This window comes from Asparagus officinalis, chromosome 3, assembly GCF_001876935.1.
Source record: "Asparagus officinalis chromosome 3, Aspof.V1, whole genome shotgun sequence".
NCBI lineage: Eukaryota > Viridiplantae > Streptophyta > Magnoliopsida > Asparagales > Asparagaceae > Asparagus > Asparagus officinalis.
Window position 1 is genome coordinate 100,224,087 of NC_033796.1, and position 22,155 is coordinate 100,246,241.

Sequence of the window (22,155 nt, forward strand, 5' to 3'; positions counted from 1 at the left end):
AATAACGCTATACTGGCTCGATTATTCATTGGCACCCTCAAGGGAGTTGCCTTTGAATGGTTCAGGAAACTTCCTGTAGGATGTATCCAAAAGTGGACAGATCTAGAGAGACTCTTCCTGTCAAGATTCTTTGAAGAGGATACAGAAGTCTCTATCCATACCCTTCTTGCCACTAAGCAGAAGAAGAGGGAGTCCGTCAAAGCCTTCGTCAAGAGGTTCCGAACCATGGCTCTCCGGTGTTCGTCAGGTATGACACAGTCTACCCTAGTGGAGACCTGTCGGCACAATTTGCAAACCGACCTCCTAGCCCGAATCGGAGTTGCAGAATGTCATTCTTGGAGACAACTAATCTCTCAAGGCGAATAGGCTCAAAAGATTATTGCCAGGATCAAAGCTGAAGAACAAAGTAGGCAGGATTCTCCTGAGCAATCGGACCAAGCCCAACCTTCTCCTGAGCAATCGGACCAAGCCCAATCTTTTCAGTCAGAAGAAGAAGATACTACGGCCGCTGAAGCCAATCCTCTCCAGTAGGATGGCGGGTCCAACAACTATCACGTTAACAATTACCTCTGATAGTCAAACTCGTTAGACAGTGGCTCACTAGGCAATGTGTCACGTCTACCCTTCCCCCCTGCACTTGTTCAAGACTGGGGGTTGGTTTATTTGTAGTTCATTGGATTATGAATAATAAATTTTCTGAGTTGTCATGTTCAACAGAATACCTCTGTCAACCACGAAGTCCATCAAAACTATCACGTTAATGATCACCTCTGATAGTCCATTCCCTCCAAATTTCCCCACCAATCCTCTTCAATAGGATGGCAGGTCCATCAAAACTATCACGCTAACAATTACCTCTGATAGTTCATTTCTTCCAAATTCCCCCACCAATCCTCTTCAATAGGATGGCGGGTCCACCAAAACTATCACGTTAACCGTTACCTCTGATAGTCCATTTCCTCCAAATTTCCCCACCAATCATCTTCAATAGGATGGCGGGTCCATCAAAACTATCACGTTAACAGTTACCTCTGATAGTCAAACTCATCAAATAATGGCCTACCAGGTGACGCGCCTCTATTCCGACTTCATGGATAGTGCCCCACTAGGTGATGTGCCTTGTCTACCTCTTTTTATTCCCCTGCTAAGTCTTAATCAAGACTGGGGGTTGGTTACTTGGAATCCACAGGATTAAGAGTAACGAATCTTTCACATCGTCGAGTTAACATTACACTTCTGACGATCATCACCCCACAGAGTATGAATGCAGATCACTCCTCTTCAATAGGATGATAGGTCCTCAAAATTGCTCAAATCGCAATCTTCCCCAGCAAGACACTAAGTCTTCAAAATCTTAGTATCAAAATTCATCGCTTTAGGAAATGGGATATTTTTTTATAGTGTTAGTCAAGTAGAACTTTTGTAGAAGAACTGTATTATTTTTTTGGTGCGTTAGTCAAGTAGAATTATACTAGAATTAGAATTGGGATAATTGGTCATAATTATCCCACAAATTATACTACCTATATATATAATCATAAGTTCTCCTCTCTCAAATTATCCCACAGATTGGAAAGAATACAATTGGGAAAAAAAGTAAAACGTCGCCTCCCTCCCTCTTGGTTAGTTTCTCCGCCTAGAAAATTTCTCTGCTATTAAGTCAATCATCCGTTCATTTTTTTTTGTCTTTACTTTGTTTTTGTGATGATTAGATCTTTTATTATTATTTTCAAGATGTATTACTTTATTTATAGCTTTGACGTTAAATTACTTTATTATTATTTGTTTGAACTAAGTTTTCTCTCCACAACAGTGGTTTAGGTTAAGAATATAGTGTTGGTGGGTTAGTGCTAAAGATATGCGGGCTATTTATGTTTTTTTATAAGTTAGAAAGCAACTTTGCGATCACATTGATGATTTGATGTTGAATGGTTAATGGTGATATCTATTATTATTAAATCAAGCAACTTTGCGATCACATTGATGATTTGATGTTGAATGGTTAATGGTGATATCTATTATTATTAAATGGGCTCAGTAAATTGATTGGGATATTTATAGTTCATCTGTCGACCATGATGAGATTGTTCCAAATGGTTTCAGCGATCATGATGAGATTGTTCCAAATGGTTAATGGCTGAAAAATGCTTATTTTTCTTTCTTTATGATGTTATGAGATTTGAACTTCGACATTTATGATCCTCCGCTATAAGCTCCACGAAATGTTGCTGATGCAGATGATGACTCCGATAAAGAAGACGAGTTATAGACTCAACGAGCAGCTGTAGGAGCTTGGAGAAATTCTATGGCAGATGCCATATGGGATGATAAAAGCCATATGGGATGATGAAAGTCGAGTCACTCTAGGGATTTAGATTTTTATTTATTTGTAAATTATTTTATTATTTGAGATGAATAGTGATGCTTTATTGCATTATATTTTATAGTTATTACTAGAATTTGCTTATCAATATTATATTATTTTTAATATACAATTATTAACAATAGTAATTTATACCCACCATTACCCCCACCAAATTATCCTACCAAATTATGCAACTTCATAATATTATCCATTATTATCTCACCAAATTATCCTACCAAATTATCCCACTTTAAGAATTACCCATCATTATTCCACTAAATTATCCCAGTGTCAAAATATTATCCCACTTTACCAATTATCCCAGTTCTACTTAAAAAGTTCTAGGTGACTAACCCCCCCTAATATTATCGGGGTTGCCAAACCCGACTAATTTAGGACCATGTCTAATTGGTCGGGGTTGGCAACCTCGACCATACGATAGAGAGGTAGCTGAGGTAAATTTTCCTACCAAACAATGGTCGGGTTTGGGAACCGCGATCGTTTCGTGTACGTGCGCAAAATGGTCGGGGTTGGGAACCCCGACCATTTGGCAGACTCTACTACTACACAATTTTAGCTAGAAATTCAAACTCCTACTATTACATGTCAATCCACAATACAATCACAATCACAATAACACACATACCAATCAATAATCTCAAATAAAAATCCATAATCAATCGAATACATACTATGCAATTCACATACTAATAATCAATACTCAATTGAATACATAATATTTAGTTTCAAATGCAAACATCCTATCAATACTCAATCAGGTACATAATATTCAGTTTCAATTGGATACAACTCCCTTTCCTCTCCCTCCCCCCTCCCTCTCCCTCTCCCCTTCCCCTCCCCTCCCTCTCCCTCCCCTCCCCCTCCCCCTCCCTCTCTCGTTCCTCGTCCGGTTGTGTGTGAAGTTGGGAGTGCATGACATCCTCATCGACTCGAACCGACTGTGACATCCGGCTTGGGCCTGCTGAGAGCCGCCAGCTTCATCATGTGCACCGCTTGAGCCTGCCCCGTGTGTCCTCGGAACCGGCGATGACCGTACTCAAATGGTCTCTCCTCACATCCATCACGTCTTGCATTATGCGTCCTCTGAAGAGCGAACCAAATCTTTTTGATCATGCGAATGAACGTGTTCCTCACGGTACTCGTTCGGATTGCATCATGTGCCATAGTAGAAAGTTCTTCGAGCTCTTGTACTTAAGATAAAAGCCCCAAGAAAGCTATTATGATTTGGATGATAATAAAATAAAACTCATAAGATAACTGTATATTTTGCTTATACACTTACCAACTCTCTCTCAACTGGGCCTCTTGGTATGTACTCCTTAGGGGCTTTGTTCTCCTGAAATGTCCACCGACAAGTAATCCCTCAATACCACCGCAAATACACGCCTAGGTCAGGTGCGTCACCCCTCTCCATCACCAATTGTTCTTCCCTGTTATCCCACCTCCCGATGTAAGCACGGTGAATATGTTCCCAATCTTGACGATGTGCAACTTTTCTGGGATTTCTCTCTATTATCTCCACAGGGACCAGGATATGTTGTTGTAGCCCAAATTGTCGGAGCACACGGTCGGGCAGTGCATCTCGACAATCTCAAAACATATGATCGGGACGCGAGCATGCCACACATCCGGCTCTTCTCTCCATATATCTGGTAGTGACTCTAAAACTTGTTCATATGGCATCCACTTGACCTATAAAAAGATAAAGTAAAACAGATTTCAGTAATAAATGATGTAATGATTGAAATTTTTTAGATATTATGATTTAATACCTGTTCATCCTCCATTTGATCGAGGTCGTTCCTATAGAAGTTTTCATGGCCATTTGATGAGGTATGCCAAGATCTGGATACATTCCATCTAATTTATTTACAATGAGTTAGTAAGTATAAATTGAAATAAATATATAAAATTATATGTAATAATATATTTTTCAAAATAACTTAGTAATACTTGCAGCCTAACGGAATATGGTCATCGAGAGCACGTGCCTCTCTCAAATCTGGGCAACCTAAATGCAATCTCTCCCAAGACCATATCTGTAGCAGAGTGAGACAATCCAATGCGCATATCATGTACTGTGGAAGAACGAACCCACTCATCATCCTCAAACTTGTCGGGGGTGGTTCTTCGTACTCAACATATTCATTATTAACATAAGCCTTATCAGGTCAATCTGGATTCTCTTCAACATCTTCAAATTGCATGTTGTCAAGTGGTGCACTATCTTCATCTTCACCATCAGAGGCGTCGCTTCTTTCATCCTCTTCATATGAAGGTGCACCACTGTGATATTGAAATTGAGTCCGCTGTATTTCACTCGAAGAAGAAAGAAAGCCTTCAGACTCAACTCCTAAATCTAATATGCGTGAGAATTCTTCTGGAGGGGTTGAATATTTGGCCCGTACTATGTGACACCGTTTCAATAAACAATTCTACAGTTGGTTATGACCTGCTCAAATTAAACAAAATACTCATCGAATGATTGTTTGAGATCTCAACTACGGATGTTCTATCATAAGTTATTGGCCAATTGCATATTATTTTTAGTCGACACTCTCGTGGGTCAATTGTCTTAACTCGATGCAATTCATTAACCAAGTCAAGGTAACTATATGATTCCGATATCATTAACGGGATTGTCACCCCTCCGACATACATTGACATATTATTTATTCCATAATTAATCGTTCCACCATAAGAGCAAGCAATAAGAATCTTATTGTTCAACCTATGCAAAACAAAATTATATCATTTAAATGCAAAAAATTTAAAAAATATTATCAATTACAACCCTAAGCCCTAATTACAACCCTAAACCCCAATTACAACCCTAAGACCCAATTACAACAGTAAACCCCCAAATCCTAAACCATAAAATTAACCCCCAAATCCTAAACCTTAAAATTGAGTATTTTATGCCCCAAATGTCAAATTTCAACAACAAAAAGAATAAATTTTCTAAATAAACCACTACAAATAGAGTTCAAACACTATAAATTCGTTTTGGAGAGAAAACCCTAGATTTCTACGTTTCAAATGAGAAGAGAAGGAAGAGAAAGTACTTGTTAGATCTTTCACGCTGAAATTCCGCATAAAACTTAACGTTGAAATCAGAGATCCGTGGCTCAATGAGAGTTTGGGAGGAGGAGAGCGACGAAAATGAGAGAGAGACGCAGCTGGAACCGAACGGGAGTGGGGAGAAAGAAGTCGTGGCCTTTATATAGGGGCTAGGGGTGTGCAACGGTCGATTCGGTTCGGTTTTTACCAAAATTTGAACAACCGAACCGAACCACCTATAATTCAAAACCGAACCGAACTAGTTCAAGCTTCATCCGCATGTGTACCAAGTTGAGCTACAATGAAGATCAAGATAAAGCTTGGGTAATCTAATTTAGATTTTATATTATGTGTGTTAAGTACCTTAAGCTCAATATCATATACACACACGTATTTGGTTTCTATGTATATATATAGTTATATATATACATGCATGGTTTTGGGTTTTTATGTTTTGAACACTTTTGCAAAATAATGAGATTTCATAATTGGGAAATGCAAATTGGAAAATTCTTTTTGTAACATGTTCAAAATATCATTTGCAAACATTTCTCAAAGTTTCATCAAGTTTGGAATTGATTTGTTATGTTTAAAGGAATTTACAAATTCACGTTTTCGTTCGTGCACATGTTCGTGCATGTTTTACAAAACTGATGAGTTTTTACAAATGAGAAGTGATATTTGAAAAATTCTTTCTCTGACATGTTTATATACATGTTTAGAAACTTTCCTCCAGTTTTTACTATTTTTGGAGTTGATTTACTGTGCCTAATTGATTTTACAAAATCGTGTATCACAGCAGATTTTCAGAAACTGTATTTTTGTGTTCAAACATTTATTTCTCTCAACTGGGAAAAGATTTTTCAGAAATTCTTTCTCTGACATGTTATTCTACATGTATAAAACATTCCCACAATATTTCATAATTTTTGGAGGTCATTTACTATTTTAAATTGATTTTACAAAATAGCTGCATACTGCTACAGTAATCCGGTCGACCGGACCGGTCGACCAGAAATGTCTCTGGACGTTGGTTACTGTAGCTAACGGCTATAATTCCCAGATTTTGATATATCCATTTTTTTGTCTTTTTGCTTGGTTTTCTTGGGTTTTTGGGCTTGTTTCATGAGCCTATATATACCCCATGCCCTCATACTTCTAAGGTGACTCAAGAAATGTTTTAAACAAGTTTAAAGAGTTTTAAACAAGGGTTTAAGTGTGTTAGTGTTTGTTTTGGTTTATGAAGAAGTTTTCACAAGTGGAGGAGATCATCTTCTTGTTTGGGCTCCAATCTCCATCTCTCCATCTTGTCATCTATTGGAGAAGTTTTCTAAACTCAATCTCTAGCTTTACATTTATATACTTGTTTGATTATCATTGTTCTTAAGCTAGATTTTATATTTGAGTTTAGTTGATTTGATTTTATTTATCTCTTTGTACACACACAACCATTGAGCTTATTGTATTTGCATACATTGTATAATTTGGGTTGTAGGGAGTTGTAACAAATTGAGAGTGAGCTACATTGTGTTCTCATCTATTGTAGAGAACAAATTTATATTTATTACATTTAGGTTGTGGGATTGTGTGACTTAGAGAGTGAGCTTACATTGAGTTCTCATCTATTGTAGAGAACAATCTTGTTGTATTTTGAGCCTAATTGTGAGGAGTCACTTGTAATACACTTGTACACCGAGAGAAATGTGTGGTGAGAGACGGGGTCGAATCCAAGAGGAGTGGCGTCGGTTGACGTGCCTAGGGAGAAGTTGTAACCGAGCACTTGAGGAGGAGGACATGGGCTAGGACCAACACTTAGTGTGTGAGGTGTGATTGCATAGTGATTGTATTGTGAGGTGTAAACGTTGTTCGGGTGAACGTAGAAAACCCGGTTGTGATAGTGGAGATCTCCTCGAGGTGAGGAGCGGGGACGTAGGTCGTGGGGACCGAACCTCGTAAACATATCCTTTGTTTGTGATTGCATTGGCGCACTTGTTTTCATGTTCATATCTTACATCGTCATTGTGTATTGCTTATTGATCATTTTGCCCTATCACATTTGTAGTTAAATTGTTTACCCCTTGTGTTAGTTTCATATCCTTGCATATATCATAGGATATATCTCTTTGTTGTTCATATTGCTTATCCTAGCTTATATATAGTTGTTATATTTCATACTTGCTAGGATAACTTATTAATTAATTTTAATTGGCATATAATCGGATTAGATTAGCATAAGACCCTAATCACCCCCCCCTCTAGGGTCTAACACTCCCAGCTCTTACGAACTTGAAGCTCTCGCTGTACATCAGTGAACGTCTTCCTGAACCATTTACTCCTTTCCAACAGCTGCACAAAAGGAACGGAAACATCCGCAGTGCTAGGCGCTGACATCAAATCGGGACGATGAAGAATGAACCACGCCATCAGGTATGTATACGGAAGTTCGACCTTTACAGAAATAAGCTCGACCGACGGTTCAGAACCTTCCTGCGTAAAACCATCGACCAAATACCTAAGCCCACAATGGATACCGACAACCATCGTCGGAAGCAGAGAAAGCTCCCTCCCGTAAGCTAGTTGAACGGCAGGGAAGAGCACCTCGAGAGGTAAGGCGTCAGAAAACTGATATGGAACGACACACTTCTTCAACCAAATAGCAAGATAACCTGCTAACAGAGTCCTGGGCTGAATAGACTTCTGTGCATGACAAAGAAATGTCCGAAACTTGGTCCCTGCAGGAAAAGATCCCTAACACTGTCAGTAGTGTAGGAGCAAGCTTCGGCCTTTTCCATCAACTCATTAATGGAAAAAGGTGTCAAAATGTCTGTCTAACTCACAAACAGTTTCGCTGGGATCACCCTCCAAATGCTGGAATAGATAAACAGCGAACTGCTTCAAGCTGATCTGTCTCTTCCTCTTCGCTTGAGTGGTAACCTTGATTAGAGATGTATAATAATGGCATGTATAAACTTGAGACTTGATAAGTGGAAAACAGAGATTGATTAGAGCAAACGTGAATATTAGCTCCAGTGTCAATCCACTAATCATTTGCTTGAAAGGTCATGTTTACTTCATGGGTGAAGAGAACAGACCTGAAAGCAGTTTTAGCTGAACTGGAAGTCACCATGTTTACTTGTGACTTATTAGGTAGAGGTCCTCCCATCCTAGGCTTGGGTGGTTCTGTCTTCTTGTAATAACAGTCCTTAGCAAGGTGGTTGGTTCGTCCACAAACAAAACATGCTCGATGTTCAGCTCCTTCCTTATTTTGAAAGTGGACAGGGTTCTAACTTTGATGAAAGGATTTCTCCTTAAATGTTTTACTTTGATTTTGGTGTAAGGGATGTTTCTTGTGTTTGGAAAAAGGTTTGGATTCAACATTGTTTACTTTGGGTTATTTGGGTTCGGATTTTGTTTCATTTTTCTCCCTGAGTCTATGTTGCTCTTCGATTCTAATGGCATTCAACACTTGTTCAAGGGTAAGATCTCCTTGGGTATGATTAAGATTTTTGGCAAAATCTAATCAGGATTCGGGAAGTTTGTCTATAAGACAGGCTAACTGAAATGTTTCATCTAAGATAGATCCATTCATTTTTAATTGGTGAACTATATGTTCGAATTCATAAATTTGCTCATTCATTGGTTTAGAATCTACCATTTTAAATTTGTTAAAATCAGAAGCTTTAAATCTTTTAATTCCCATATCATCTAAACCATATTTTTTCTCTAGTGTTTCCCACAAAACTTTAGCATTAGTGATAGTATAATATATATCATATAACCTATCAGATAAAGCTCCTAAGATTCTGTGTAGACAATGATACTCTATTTCTTGAGGTGTTCTTGGGATAGGAATGGAATCTGTGGAGGAAGATGAGGAAGATTGCCTAGTAACTAGTCCAGATGAAGATGGGTTATCTGGTTCTATGGCTGTTATTAGATGTAGAGTTGTTAACCAAAATCTCATTTGGTTTTGCCAACGACGAAAATTATTCCCATCAAACTTCTCTGGTTTAGCAGACATAACTTCACTTGTAGCCATAATCTGATGATGAATGAATATTAACATATTTATATGTGTTCTCATTGTCCTTTTGTATGTGAGTGGTGTTTAGCATATTTTTCATCTATGCTTGCTCACATATGTTTGCCATGATCTTCATTTCATACATTCATGAGGCATTTTGATAGGGGGAGCAATCCCTATATATATATTCTTTTTATACTCACCTATGCTTATTGATAGGGGGAGCTTTCGCTCTCTTATTCTTTTTGTCCCCTTTTTGATGTTGTCAAAGGGGGAGAAATATTGTGAGTATATAATTTTCCTTGTTTATATGCATGTGTATTATCTTGTATATGTTCATTTTCTTCATGCATATATTCCTTTTTGTAAATTGTTTGTCATCATCAAAAAGGGGGAGATTGTTGGCCTTCTTGTTTTGATGATGTTTAACAAACAATTTACCACTAATGTTGTTTGTCTAGTATTTGTATTTTCCTATGTATTGTAGACAAACAACGTAGTTGGAGGATGGATGGATTGCGCCATAACGACGATATCAAATGGAGGTTGGCGGAATTATGGAGTGAAGCATCGTACAATTCAAGTTCAAGATCCAAGTTTAGCTTCATCCGCAACGTATACCAAGTTGAGCTACAATGAAGATCAAGATCATTGCTTGGGTATATTTAGTATAGGTTTATATCATGTGTGTTAATTCTATAAGCTCAAACATACACACACATATATATTTGTGATTTTCGTAACTATAAGTGTTTTTATGCAAAATAAGTTTTGGACTATATTTACATCATAAACAACTTTTATTATGTCCATATAAATATTCCATAAGTTTTCAAAACTTGTTTTGAGTCAAAAATAACAATCACATGTTTTTCATATATACGTCTTTTAGTGCTTTTGCAGAATACAGTGTTTTTCACAAATTATAAATGCAAATTGAGAAATTATTTTTCTAACATGTTTGTTTTCATGTTTACAAACATTTCTCAAAGTTTCGTCAAGTTTGGAATTGATTTGTTATGTTTAATGGAATTTACAAAATCATAATTTTCATTCGTGCATGTTCGTGCATGTTTTACAAAATAGATGAGTTTTAATAAATGGAAAATGATATTCAAGAAATTCTTTCTTTGACATGTTTATCTACATGTTTAGAAACTTCCCTCAAAATTTTACTATTTTTGAAGTTGATTTACTGTGCCTAATTGATTTTACAAAATCGTGTATCACAGCAGATTTTCAGAAACTGTATTTTTGTGTTCAAACATTTATTTCTCTCAACTGGGAAAAGATTTTTCAGAAATTCTTCCTCTGACATGTTATTCTACATGTATAGAACATTCCCACAATGTTTCATAATTTTTGGAGGTCATTTACTATTTTAAATTGATTTTACAAAATAGCTGCATATTGCTACAGTAATCCGGTCGACCGGACCGGTCGATGGACGTTGGTTACTGTAGCTAACGGCTATAATTCCCAGATTTTGATATATCCGTTTTTTTATCTTTTTGCTTGGTTTTCTTGGGTTTTTGGGCTTGTTTCATGAGCCTATATATACCCCATGCCCTCATACTTCTAAGGGCACTCAAGAAATGTTTTAAACAAGTTTAAAGAGTTTTAAACAAGGGTTTAAGTGTGTTTTAGTGTTTGTTTGGTTTGAAGATTGTTTTCACAAGTGGAGGAGATCATCTTCTTGTTTGGGCTCCAATCTCCATCTCTCCATCTTGTCATCTATTGGAGAAGTTTTCTAAACTCTATCTAGCTTTACATTTGCTTAGTTATTTGATTATCATTCTTTAAAGCTAGTTTTTATATTGAGTTTAGATTTGATTATATTATCTCATTGTTACACACACCCACTTGAGCTTATTGTATTTGCATACATAGTATATTAGGGTTGTGAGAGATTGTAACATTGAGTTTGTGCTTAATTGAGTTCTCATCTATTGTAGAGAACAAATTTATATTTGTTACATTGTGAGTGGTGTAAGGTTTTCGGTGAGCTAGAAAACCGAGTGTGTTGTGAAGTTTTCGGTGAACTAGAAAACCGAGTGTGAGGAGTGACGTTGTTCGGTGAGCGTTGAAAACCGACACTGTGAGGTGTAAACGTTATTCGAGTGAGCGTAGAAAACCCGGTTGTGATAGTGGATTTCTCCCCGGGAGTGGGGAGCGGAGACGTAGGACGGAAGGTCCGAACTCCGTGATCATATAGTGTGTTTGAGTGTGCTTTGGCGTTCATTTATATTTATGTTCATATCTTATATCGCCATTGTCCATAGCTCATTATTTATATGATCCACTATCTTGTTTGTGTATTGCTCATCATATTACCCTATCACTTGTGTAGATTGTTTATTTTACCCTTGTGTTGTTTATATATCCTTGCATATATACATATTCATCACATAGGATATATCTCTTTGTTGTTCATATTATTTATCCTAGCTCATATACATTGTTGTATTTCATACTTGCTAGGATAACTTGTTAATAAATTTTAATTGGCATTTAATCGGATTAGATTAGCATAAGACCCTAATCACCCCCCTCTAGGGTCTAACAGGTTCGGTACGGTTCAGTTCTAACTTCATCAAACTTCTTATCAAACAACAAATTGTGTTAAAGAAAAAAATATCAACAAAGTAGGAGATTATGAAGCATTAAACACTAATATAATGATATTGTTTTCAACCCATAATGATCCAGAAAATGAGTTTAGAGTTTGAGTCTTTGACTCTTTGAGGACGGGTCGGGTAGGGTTTGAAATCAGAATGGGTAGTATTACACTATATTCGGTCGGTTCGAGTTGAAAATATTTCAAACCGACCCGAACCGTCCTACTCATAAAACTGATTTTTTCGGGTCGGTTCGGGTCGGTTCGGTCGGTTTGGACCAAACCATGCTCAGCCCTAATAGGGGTGGACCCAGTCAACAAATAGTCGGGGTTGTGAACCCCGACTATTGTCCTTAGCCGTTTTCACCACTCGGCAACTGGGCCAGAGGTCTCTGCCACATGGTCGGATTTAGGAACCTCGACCATTTTGAAATGGGCTTACGAATTAGTCGGGTTTGCTAACCCCGACCAATTAGACAGGGTCCTAAAATAGTCGGGGTTGGAAACCCCGACTATTTTAGTTATTCCAACCCGACTATTTTAGTTAGCACACAGCTAAATAGTCGTGGTTGGCAACCCCGACATAGCTAAATAGCCGGGGTTGATAACCCCGACTATTTAGAGGCGTCATTAAAAAAAATCGATCCATTTTGTGGCCACGCTGCTGACGTGACCACGAAATGGATCGATTTTGATAAATAAAATGAGAATGAGTCGAATTTTTTAATAAAAAAATAAAATGGGTTTATTTTGAAAATTTGTTCATAACGCAAACCTCCCATGGACACCCCCTCCTCACTCTATAAACCCAGCCTCCCACTTTCTCTCCCTCGAAAAGTCCCCAAAAGCTCAGATTCTCAACAATGGCAGACAAAGTGGACGCCGAAACCCTAGACGCAGTCCGCTCCGTCGTCTTCAAAGAATCCGAAACCCTAGAAGACAAAAACTTCACCAGAATCAGCGGCTACGATTTCAACAAAGGGGTGGATCTCGTGGGCCTCATCTCCTCCATGGCCTCCACTGGATTCCAAGCCTCCAATCTCGGCGACGCCATCCAAGTCGTCAACCAAATGGTAGGAATATTGAGTTTATTGAATAAAGATGGAAACTTTCTTGGTTTTTTTTCCAAGATATTTTCCCTCCCAAAACTAAAAATTTATAAAATTAGTCTCATAAAATCCGTTACTTTCGCCAATTTGGGGCAAACTAAAGTAACTGTAGCTAGTTTTTTCCGACATTTTCCAAACACATGAAAATTTACACATCGGACATAAAAGGTGCACTCAAGAACATGTCATATATGTGGGTTTTAGTGGATTTAGACGGCGTTGTTGCCTTTAGATAGTTAGAAGTTAGGGGTTGAACTTGAAAGCAAGTCTACATCCAGAAAATATAAAAACTAATTGCTTTTACTTTTTTTTCGGTGATTGCGATTAAAGTTCCATTCTTTTTGCTCAAACGTTTTGAAGTTAGATTGGAGACTGTCCCATGAGGAAGTGGCGGAAGATTGCAGTGAAGAGGAAAGAGATCCTAGCTTCAGAGAGTCTGTGAAGTGCAAAATCTTTTTGGGGTTTACTTCGAATCTGATATCATCTGGGGTTAGGGATATTATTCGGTTTCTTTTGGAGCATCGGATGGTGAGTGGTCCAACTTCATATTATTTATTTAGAAAGTTTTTTGTTTGATCACTTACTATGGTACTTGATTTGAATGCTTTACTGACAAGAGTGATTGAAACTAATCTTGACTTCTTCGGGTCTTCACTAGCGTGTGATTTATAGGTATGGTGGTTTGAAGTTTTTTGGTGGGTTAGAAGTGATGATGCCTAAACTTAGCAACCCACTAATAGAAGCAAAAGTATCTTGTTACTGTCTTGAAGAATCTCAAAGCATCAAGAACCAAAGCCCTCAACACCTAGAAATATATAGAAGCAAAAAAGATTCCTTGAAAATAATAAAACTTGTGATCAGTAGACAATTAAACAATTATCTCAGAAAAATTTCTCTGGTGAGCACGTCTGCTGTTACCATGTTGGGATGGTGTTCTAGGACACTCCATACAAGAAAACAAAGTTTAATGGAGGGGATGGGCTTTTAGCTCTACTTCACTTCTATTAGCACCTCCCTTTTACTTTTATACAAAAAAAATGAAATTCAGTAGCACCTCCCTTTTACTTTTATTAAAAAATTATATATATTTAGTTTCATACTCATTATACCTCTAGGTGTTTATGCTTTTGTTCTAGCTTCAGCATTAAACTTCTCAGTTTTTCGATGTTTGTTAGATGTCATATCAAGAATGGTGATAATAAAGTTGTTTCATCTGTAGGTTGATGTTCTGGTTACAACAGCTGGTGGTATTGAGGAGGACCTTATCAAATGTCTTGCACCAACATATAAAGGTGATTTTTCTCTATCTGGCACCTTTCTGCGATCAAAGGGATTAAATCGGATTGGAAACCTATTGGTGCCTAATGACAATTACTGCAAATTTGAGGATTGGATTAATCCAATTCTTAACAAGATGTTAGAAGAACAATCTTCAAAGGTAATATTTGGATGCCATATTAACATATTTTAAGATGTTAGAAATGATCACAATGTTTACCTAACTCTAGCTGAATAATTTTGTCCGCTGCATATTGATCATAGTCAATTATGTTATTCTGAGCTCCAAGTTTATCCTGAATCTACATTTTTCTTCCATAAAATCGACAAGATTAGGGAAGTGAGGGAGCATACGGAACCTAACTTGTTTAATAAGTTTTTCTAATATCCATATCCACTCTGCTAATGAACATCCGCCATAATTCTGACATCCTCCTCACTCTAGTGTTTTTCCATTAACTTGGGTCAGGCGTAGAGTCAGCCTGGAAAAAGACAAAGTTAAGAAGCTTAAAAAATGATATAAACAAAATGTGGTGGCCATGTCAACTCTATATTAGTTGTGTCAAGGTTGCTGACTTGAATAACTATAAGCAATGGAGAACCTTGTCATTGAAAAGGTAAAATTGGTGGCCAAATAGAGATGTGAGCTGTAGTGTTGTTGCTATAGGAAATCATCATATGTTTCAGTGCCAAGCCCGAAGCTGAAGATCCTAAGGAATCACATAAGCAGATCCTAGATGGCCTTTGCCGGTTATGTTAGCTGTTGCATCTTCTGTCTAAACACATTGACATCTTCTAAAAGATGCAAATTTCAGTTTTCCGAGCACATTCATGTACTTCGAAGACATGCATTTGAGTGAAATAAAAGCTGTCACATCCTTTTCCATGGATTTACATGTAAATGAGCCTCTTAAACCATCTCATGGCAAAGCTCAAAGGTTGCTTTGGAAAGCTTGCAATCTTCCTTGTTAAGGGTGTAAGATTGTGGCTGGAAGGAGATGTTTTTGGTGTGATCCACTGGCTTCTCATAAGCAAGACAGGTGGCTTTGCTAAGCAACTTCATTGGATATATATAGATGTAGTCTCTACGGCTTGAGGAATACAATGTATCACATATACCCGGAAGGGAATCTCCTGTAGATCACACAGTTAAAGAAAGATCTTTGGAACAAACTTGGAGTACTATAAGAATGATGTACTATCTGAACTAGCTACGTTCCCAAAAAGAAAACTACGAGAACTTCAGCATGTTAAGGCAGATTCATTGGGGATCCTTTCGGCTCAGTGAGAGAAAAATAGAATTTTTTTTTAAAGAACCTCTTATAGTGGCCTCCTATGCATGTGTCTATCTCCCTTCCTCCATTCCTGACCTGACTACCAACTAAGCTACTGATCTGTCAGTATTACCAAGCTACCTATCTATTTAAATACTTGATAATTAAGAAGGATTTTCACCATAGGCAAGTACTTTGCGTGTTTCATTCTATTTCAAGCACGAAATTGTTTCACATTTTCACAAAGATGCGTAGGTTTTACTTGTCATTAACATATTCTTTACAAAACCACAATGTAAAGAGGACAAGCTAAATCTCTTTGTATTAATGATTCCTGTTCTATTTCAAATTCATGATATAGGTATAAATTTTTACTTTGATATCCTTTTAATATCTTTATTATTGACTCTTGGTATCGCTTAATCTCTCAGAATACAGTTTGGACACCATCAAAGGTGATTGCTCGCCTTGGCAAGGAAATAAATGATAAAAGCTCATACTTGTACTGGGCTTATAAGGTAATTCTCTAGTGTATTAGTATTTATGTAGGAGCCTTAATAAGACTATGAAATTGTTTTACATTGTTTCTTGTCACGCTGATGCTTTCTATTTTCTAAAATAAACTTTGTGCAGAACATGAGGAACATTTTGCAAACCTTAGAAACAGCACATTAACTTTCAATTGAACAGATAAATTATTAGACCATAGATAAACATGCCTATCAGACAAATTGGTTTCTCGCAATATTTGAGATTTTTCTTGAATTCTTTTTGCTCATGTAATACGGTAATAGCTAGCATTAACGTTTCAACTTATCGGGACACACATAATGGAAGCATGCTTCTTGACAATCATCAAAATTCGAACATATGGAAGTTTTTCAACAAGCATACATCTTTAATTTGTAAACTAATAAATGTCTCCTCGGTCAGGAATTTGATGACAGGTTAGAGTGCTGACTTCAGTTGTGCTTAGCTGGCATTAAGTCGATTTTGATCGGAAAAAGATATGGATTTGATGATGAAACTTGCTTTCAGTCTGATAGAATTTTTGTTCACTCAGGACTCCATGTTTCGACTTTCGTGTCTATTAAGTAAGGATTTGTACTGGAAGTCCATATTTAATTAAAGAACGATACTGATATATGGTATTAGTTTTGTGCGATTGAGAGTTGTGCTCCCTACTGACTCTGGTTTATCCGTTGTTTCCCTTCTTCTGCAATATACTCTTCAAAAGCATTTTGCTTTACTAGTGTATGATACTTATTAGAAAGTAATGTAATATTTTTTGGTCCGTATAGTCACTCAAGGTACATATATCTCTCGATTTAATTAGTGACAAAATATTCCATAAAAATTGAAAAGTCAAAGGTATGTTCCATATATATAAAAAACACAGTAAATTTTGTAAAACACCTGTTAACTTTGACCCATTTTGAGACAACCTCCCTCAACTTTATAAATGTCTCTTAACCCTCCCAAATGGTTTCAGTTTTTGCAACTAATCCCCTGACAGCGTTACACGCAATTCAAAGGTTTTTTTGTTAGGGGTATTTTAGTCATTTGATCGCATGTGATTTTCACGTACGAAGTCAGACCTAACTTAGATTGGGGGCTATACAGAAAAACTTAGAATGGCCCAAAACTTAATATGGGCTTGTGAAATTTATCCTAAAAATATGATGTGTTAATTTTAGTATATAGGTTAGCATTATGCAACTGTATTGTTAAAAAGACGCATCTGCTTGTGAGATGTCTATACTTATATGATTATATCTATTTGCGAACACCATTCTTTACTTTAACTATTATCTATTATATTATAATATAATCAAACATGTCTTTGCTTGTGCTTTTGTAAGGTTTGTGTCCTGTATATGTCTCATACTCCTAGATGGCTACAAATGCCTAGCTGATATATGGATTGATGTACCGTATCTTCATGAAATTTGGCCTCATGTTTTCCCTTTTTAGTTTCTTTTTAATTTTTATGTGATGATAAGCTTTCTTTCTTTTCCCTCCTCAGAGGCTACATAACTCTTGCAGTTGCCATCTTTTGAAAATACCTCTTGTTTTCTTCTTTTTTGTCTACTTTGGTGCATATTTAGCAACTATAACTTTCTACAAGTGTCGAGCAGTAGAACAACTCCATACGTTTCCTGGCCTTTCTTGCTTAAAACAAACAATAGAGATACATGTTTGATGGCCGTATATCCATGTTTTTTAGTATTAGTACCAAGTCTAAATCATATGATTGACAATTATATGCTATTTTTGGTGCTAGTCATACTCTTTAACTATATATCTGAGTCATCTGACACATTGCTTTGGCAGAATGGCATTCCAGTCTATTGCCCTGCACTAACTGATGGCTCTCTAGGGGATATGCTGTACTGCCATTCAATACGCAGTCCTGGTTTGCTTATTGATATTGTGCAAGGTACAACATAACTACGTCAATTGGATTATATTTTCGTTGAAATTGTTATTTCTTGAGGAAGATCATTTCATCGTTCAGATATACGAGCCATTAATGAGGAAGCTGTTCGTGCTGGCCTTAGAAAAACTGGAATGATTATTCTGGGTGGTGGGCTACCAAAGCACCACATATATAACGCCAACATGATGCGTAATGGTGCAGATTTTGCTGTTATTATCAACACAGCTCAGGAGTTTGATGGGAGTGATTCTGGAGCACAACCTGATGAAGCAGTTTCATGGGGGAAAATAAGAGGATCTGCGAAAAGTATAAAAGTATATTTCTTGACCGAAAATCTCAGTTACACCCTCTTTTCACAATTTTTTTAATCAAGGGTTGTAGGAGCTGATTTTTGTAGAGATTAATGTGACAACTAAATCAATTAAACGGTCCTTCATAATCTTCCAATTTGTCTAGACTCTAGCCTTGAGACAAAGTTTAAAGAGGCATGCAATCACAATTGTCTTCATTTAAGCAAACTTAACAATAATCAATATGGTCTCTTATGAAATCTGAAACAACTTGCAGATATGACAACATGTAGTATCTCTGCAGCGTACTACCAGTATTACGAGGAAAACTGTGGAATATATGAGTCACAGTTAAGTCATTGTAAGCTTGACTTAAAGTATTAGTTGTTAGAAAAACAGCTAGACGAGTTCCTCGTTTAGTTTCCTCCAAAGGGTTGATTAAGTTCCTTATTTTACCTGGATATGGATTTCTTAGTTTTGATAATTAATAATGAGAAATATGATCTATTCTCTTGTACGAGCTCCTTTTATATGTTGTATTATCCAGCATCTGCTTTGGATATAGTAGCACTTTCAACAGTTTTCAGTTAACATTACTTTATGAAGTTTGTGAAATGTTTGCATACGATTTTTATTTTCGGTTGGGGCGTCATTCTTTGCATGTCTTTGTTGCTTCTTCATAAAATTTAAGTTTCTCGCATCGTGTGATCATTTTTTCATTCTCAATGAAAAGCTGACTTTTCCGGTTAGAAATTAGCGAGCTGCCTTAGATTTTGCAATGCTTCCCGGAGTTCATTTTGGACATGCACCCCAGCAATGAACTCTACTTCTAGAAACAATACCTGGAGTCTGGAAATCTCTACAACATGTAATGATCCCCTTTTGTTGTTGAATAATATATAACCCTTACTGATGACTCCTTATTCCATGAATCCAGGTACATTGTGATGCTACAATTGCTTTTCCTCTGCTGGTGGCTGCAACATTTGCACAGAGGACAAAATGACTACAAAGGGACAGTAGGTATATGAGTACATCCACAGTGACATCGAAGAGGAGTAAAATAACTGCTGAGCGTTCGTTGGTATTATATCAGCCGAATTTATTGCTGCGGTTTTGAGAGATGGAATATCAAACAGTTGGTATAACTCCACTGGAAGCATTGACAGTCTCAGATAGAAATATTATGATGTATTTATACGGCGTGATGAGGAGTTTGTGGATCGATGAAGTGTTAATTGATGATAAGCATTGCATTTTTTTTTAATTTTTGGGGGTATTATGGAGGTATTATTGTTTCCTTGGAGATCCCGAGTTATGTACAATTATTTATATATAATTCTAGAAAGAATTATGCATGTTGATAAGGTACGTACATTTTGAATGTACATGTTTACTTTTGAACTTGTTATGTAGTACATCGTCTCGTGAAACAAAACAAACTTAGGGGCTGAGTTATAAGGAAGCGCAAGTATATATTTTATATGGTACATGTTTGCTTAGTGAGGTTGATCTGGTCTAAGGCCAATTTGGCAATACATACTCCATGGAACTATCAAGTAGCAACAACATTTCTTTGCATTAATAGACATTTATCATAACTAGTAGAAACTTCAGTGCGTCATCATACAAATTGTGTATCGTCATGCAAATTGTGTGCATCTTAATGTGGGGATATATAACAGAAAATATTGAAGTGTAAATTTTGAAAACTTCAGGTCATACGCAGCTATTGTAAAAATAAGTGAAGATATATAAGTGCAAGTTGAGGAAAGCTCTGAAGCACTTACGTGCTGATTAGCCTTTGTAATTAAGACAAAATGTTAATTTACATTTTTTAAATGATGACATACATGCTTTTCAATAATATTGCATTACATCTATCTATACCATCCCATCCGATCCATATAGGTTTTTTTTAATGAAGCTTGTTTAATAGCTAAATATCAGAAAACTCTCCTTAACTTTGGACAAATATTAGATAATGCTCCGTAACGTAATAAATATCAGAACCCCACCACCAAAAAAAAAAAAAAAAAAAAAAAAAAAAAAAACTTTCGTGGCCACGCTGCTGACGTGGTCACGAAATGGGTTGATTTTGATAAATAAAATGAGAATGAGTCGAATTTTTTAATAAAAAAATAAAATGGGTTTATTTTGAAAATTTGTTCAAATATCAAAACATGAAGATTTGGAGGACTAGTAAAAATACTGATGAACGAAAAAAAAAACATTGATTTACGAACTATAATGACAATTAAAATGAAAAAAATAACTCTTGCTAGTTTAATTGGTTTGTCCAACCATTGAAGCCCTCAAAAGGTAAACCATCGGATTATAGAAGCCCTCAGCTTTGTGGCTTAGGGGCTGTTTGGATAGGTTTTTTTGGGTGGTAAAAGAGGAGAAAGCTGTCAAAAATGTCAGCTTTTTGGCAGCTTTCCCCCAAAATCACCTTTTTAAGGGGTGATTTTGGGGGAAAGCTGCCAAAAAGCTGACATTTTTGGCAGCTTTCCCTATTTTTACCACCCAAAAAAAAGGAACCAAACAGCCCCTTATAGCGTTGAAAAGGAAAATTAAAATAGCTAAAAGAGGCCGTGGCGGGTTGGGTGGCCCCAGTCTTGGGGTCAGACCCGACCCGCGTTATGCCTCAATTTCCACCCGCAGGTGATCCGATTCGATTCTGATCACTACTCCCTCGTTCTTACTCACCGTCAATTTGCTTCGCTCTTGCGAGGTAAGCGCGCTCATCTTTCCCCAGTTTTCTTTTGTTTTTCATTGGAATCGTCCTCTAGAATTACTTTATTCAACCGTTGCGTTAACTCTCGTAATCCAATTACTCCAAACCCTAGCGTTCACAATTTGATGACGTAGAGTGATCGTAATATTTATGGATTCATCTCTACCACTCTAATTTATTTCGTCAAATAAATTAAATATATGCGTTTGATTAATCATGAAATATACGCAGAGTTTTCTTTCTTTTCTTTTTTTTGGGTTTAAATTTGGATTTAAAGGTGAGTATTTCTTTCTAACTGGAGATTCTTTTCCAGATTGTGCAAAAGATTGTACATTGACTTTTACCAACTTTCATAATGGCTTCTTCCAAAAGAGGAGGGCAAAAATTAGCCTTGACATGTGGAAAGGATGTCCTTCAATTTGTTGAACTTTGATTTTGGATAGAGCGATATGCGGTTAAATATGAGTGATAGGTTGATAAGAGCCCATAGGATCTAATCTCAGCTGGGTTGGGAGCCATATACGTATTCTCAATAGCTTACTAATCAAGTATAAGACAGACAAATAGTTCAGAAGAGGGGGTTCACGTGTGATTAGATTCATGAGAACTGAGAAGGCCCGATAAGTATTCTGGCAGTGGTATAAAACTATAAAACTGAATTTTGATGCGCTTCTATGAATTTCCACAATGTGTAAGCGCTATTAAAAGAATCAAGCTTGTTAGATATAGATGAATCAAATGCATTTAATAAAAATTCTAATACAAACTTGTTCATTGTATACATTTCCTTATCATTTTTACTCCACTTGAATTTCTTCAAAGTGAGCACAACATAAGCATGATCAATGACTCCCCACAAATCGATATTTTTAGATCTAACAAATAGCTTAAATCTAAAACACCATTGAACATAGGAAAAACATTGAGTTTAGGAGTAACA

The 22,155-nt window shown here is 36.7% G+C and overlaps 1 protein-coding gene across 2 annotated transcripts; it reads left to right on the forward strand.

Moving 5' to 3' along the window:
* LOC109835081 (deoxyhypusine synthase-like) lies at positions 12,877-19,884 on the forward strand. 2 transcript variants are annotated; one of them, XM_020403077.1, is made up of 7 exons: positions 12,877-13,160; positions 13,557-13,724; positions 14,416-14,634; positions 16,180-16,266; positions 18,083-18,188; positions 18,267-18,502; positions 19,416-19,884. In XM_020403077.1, the coding sequence occupies exons 1-7, from the start codon at positions 12,951-12,953 to the stop codon at positions 19,482-19,484; spliced, it is 1,095 nt and encodes a 364-aa protein (XP_020258666.1). In that variant the 5' UTR covers positions 12,877-12,950; the 3' UTR covers positions 19,485-19,884. The 2 variants fall into 2 exon arrangements, with proteins under 2 accessions (XP_020258666.1, XP_020258667.1); XM_020403078.1 differs by having other exon boundaries at positions 13,057-13,160; positions 13,561-13,724.

Bases quoted from the DNA above. Each gene is read 5' to 3' on its own strand.
- LOC109835081 (XM_020403077.1), top strand. From the start codon at position 12,951: ATGGCAGACAAAGTGGACGCCGAAACCCTAGACGCAGTCCGCTCCGTC. The intron at 13,161-13,556 runs GTAGGAATATTG...AACGTTTTGAAG, and splicing joins TCCAAGTCGTCAACCAAATG to TTAGATTGGAGACTGTCCCA. The intron at 16,267-18,082 runs GTAATTCTCTAG...TTGCTTTGGCAG, and splicing joins ACTTGTACTGGGCTTATAAG to AATGGCATTCCAGTCTATTG.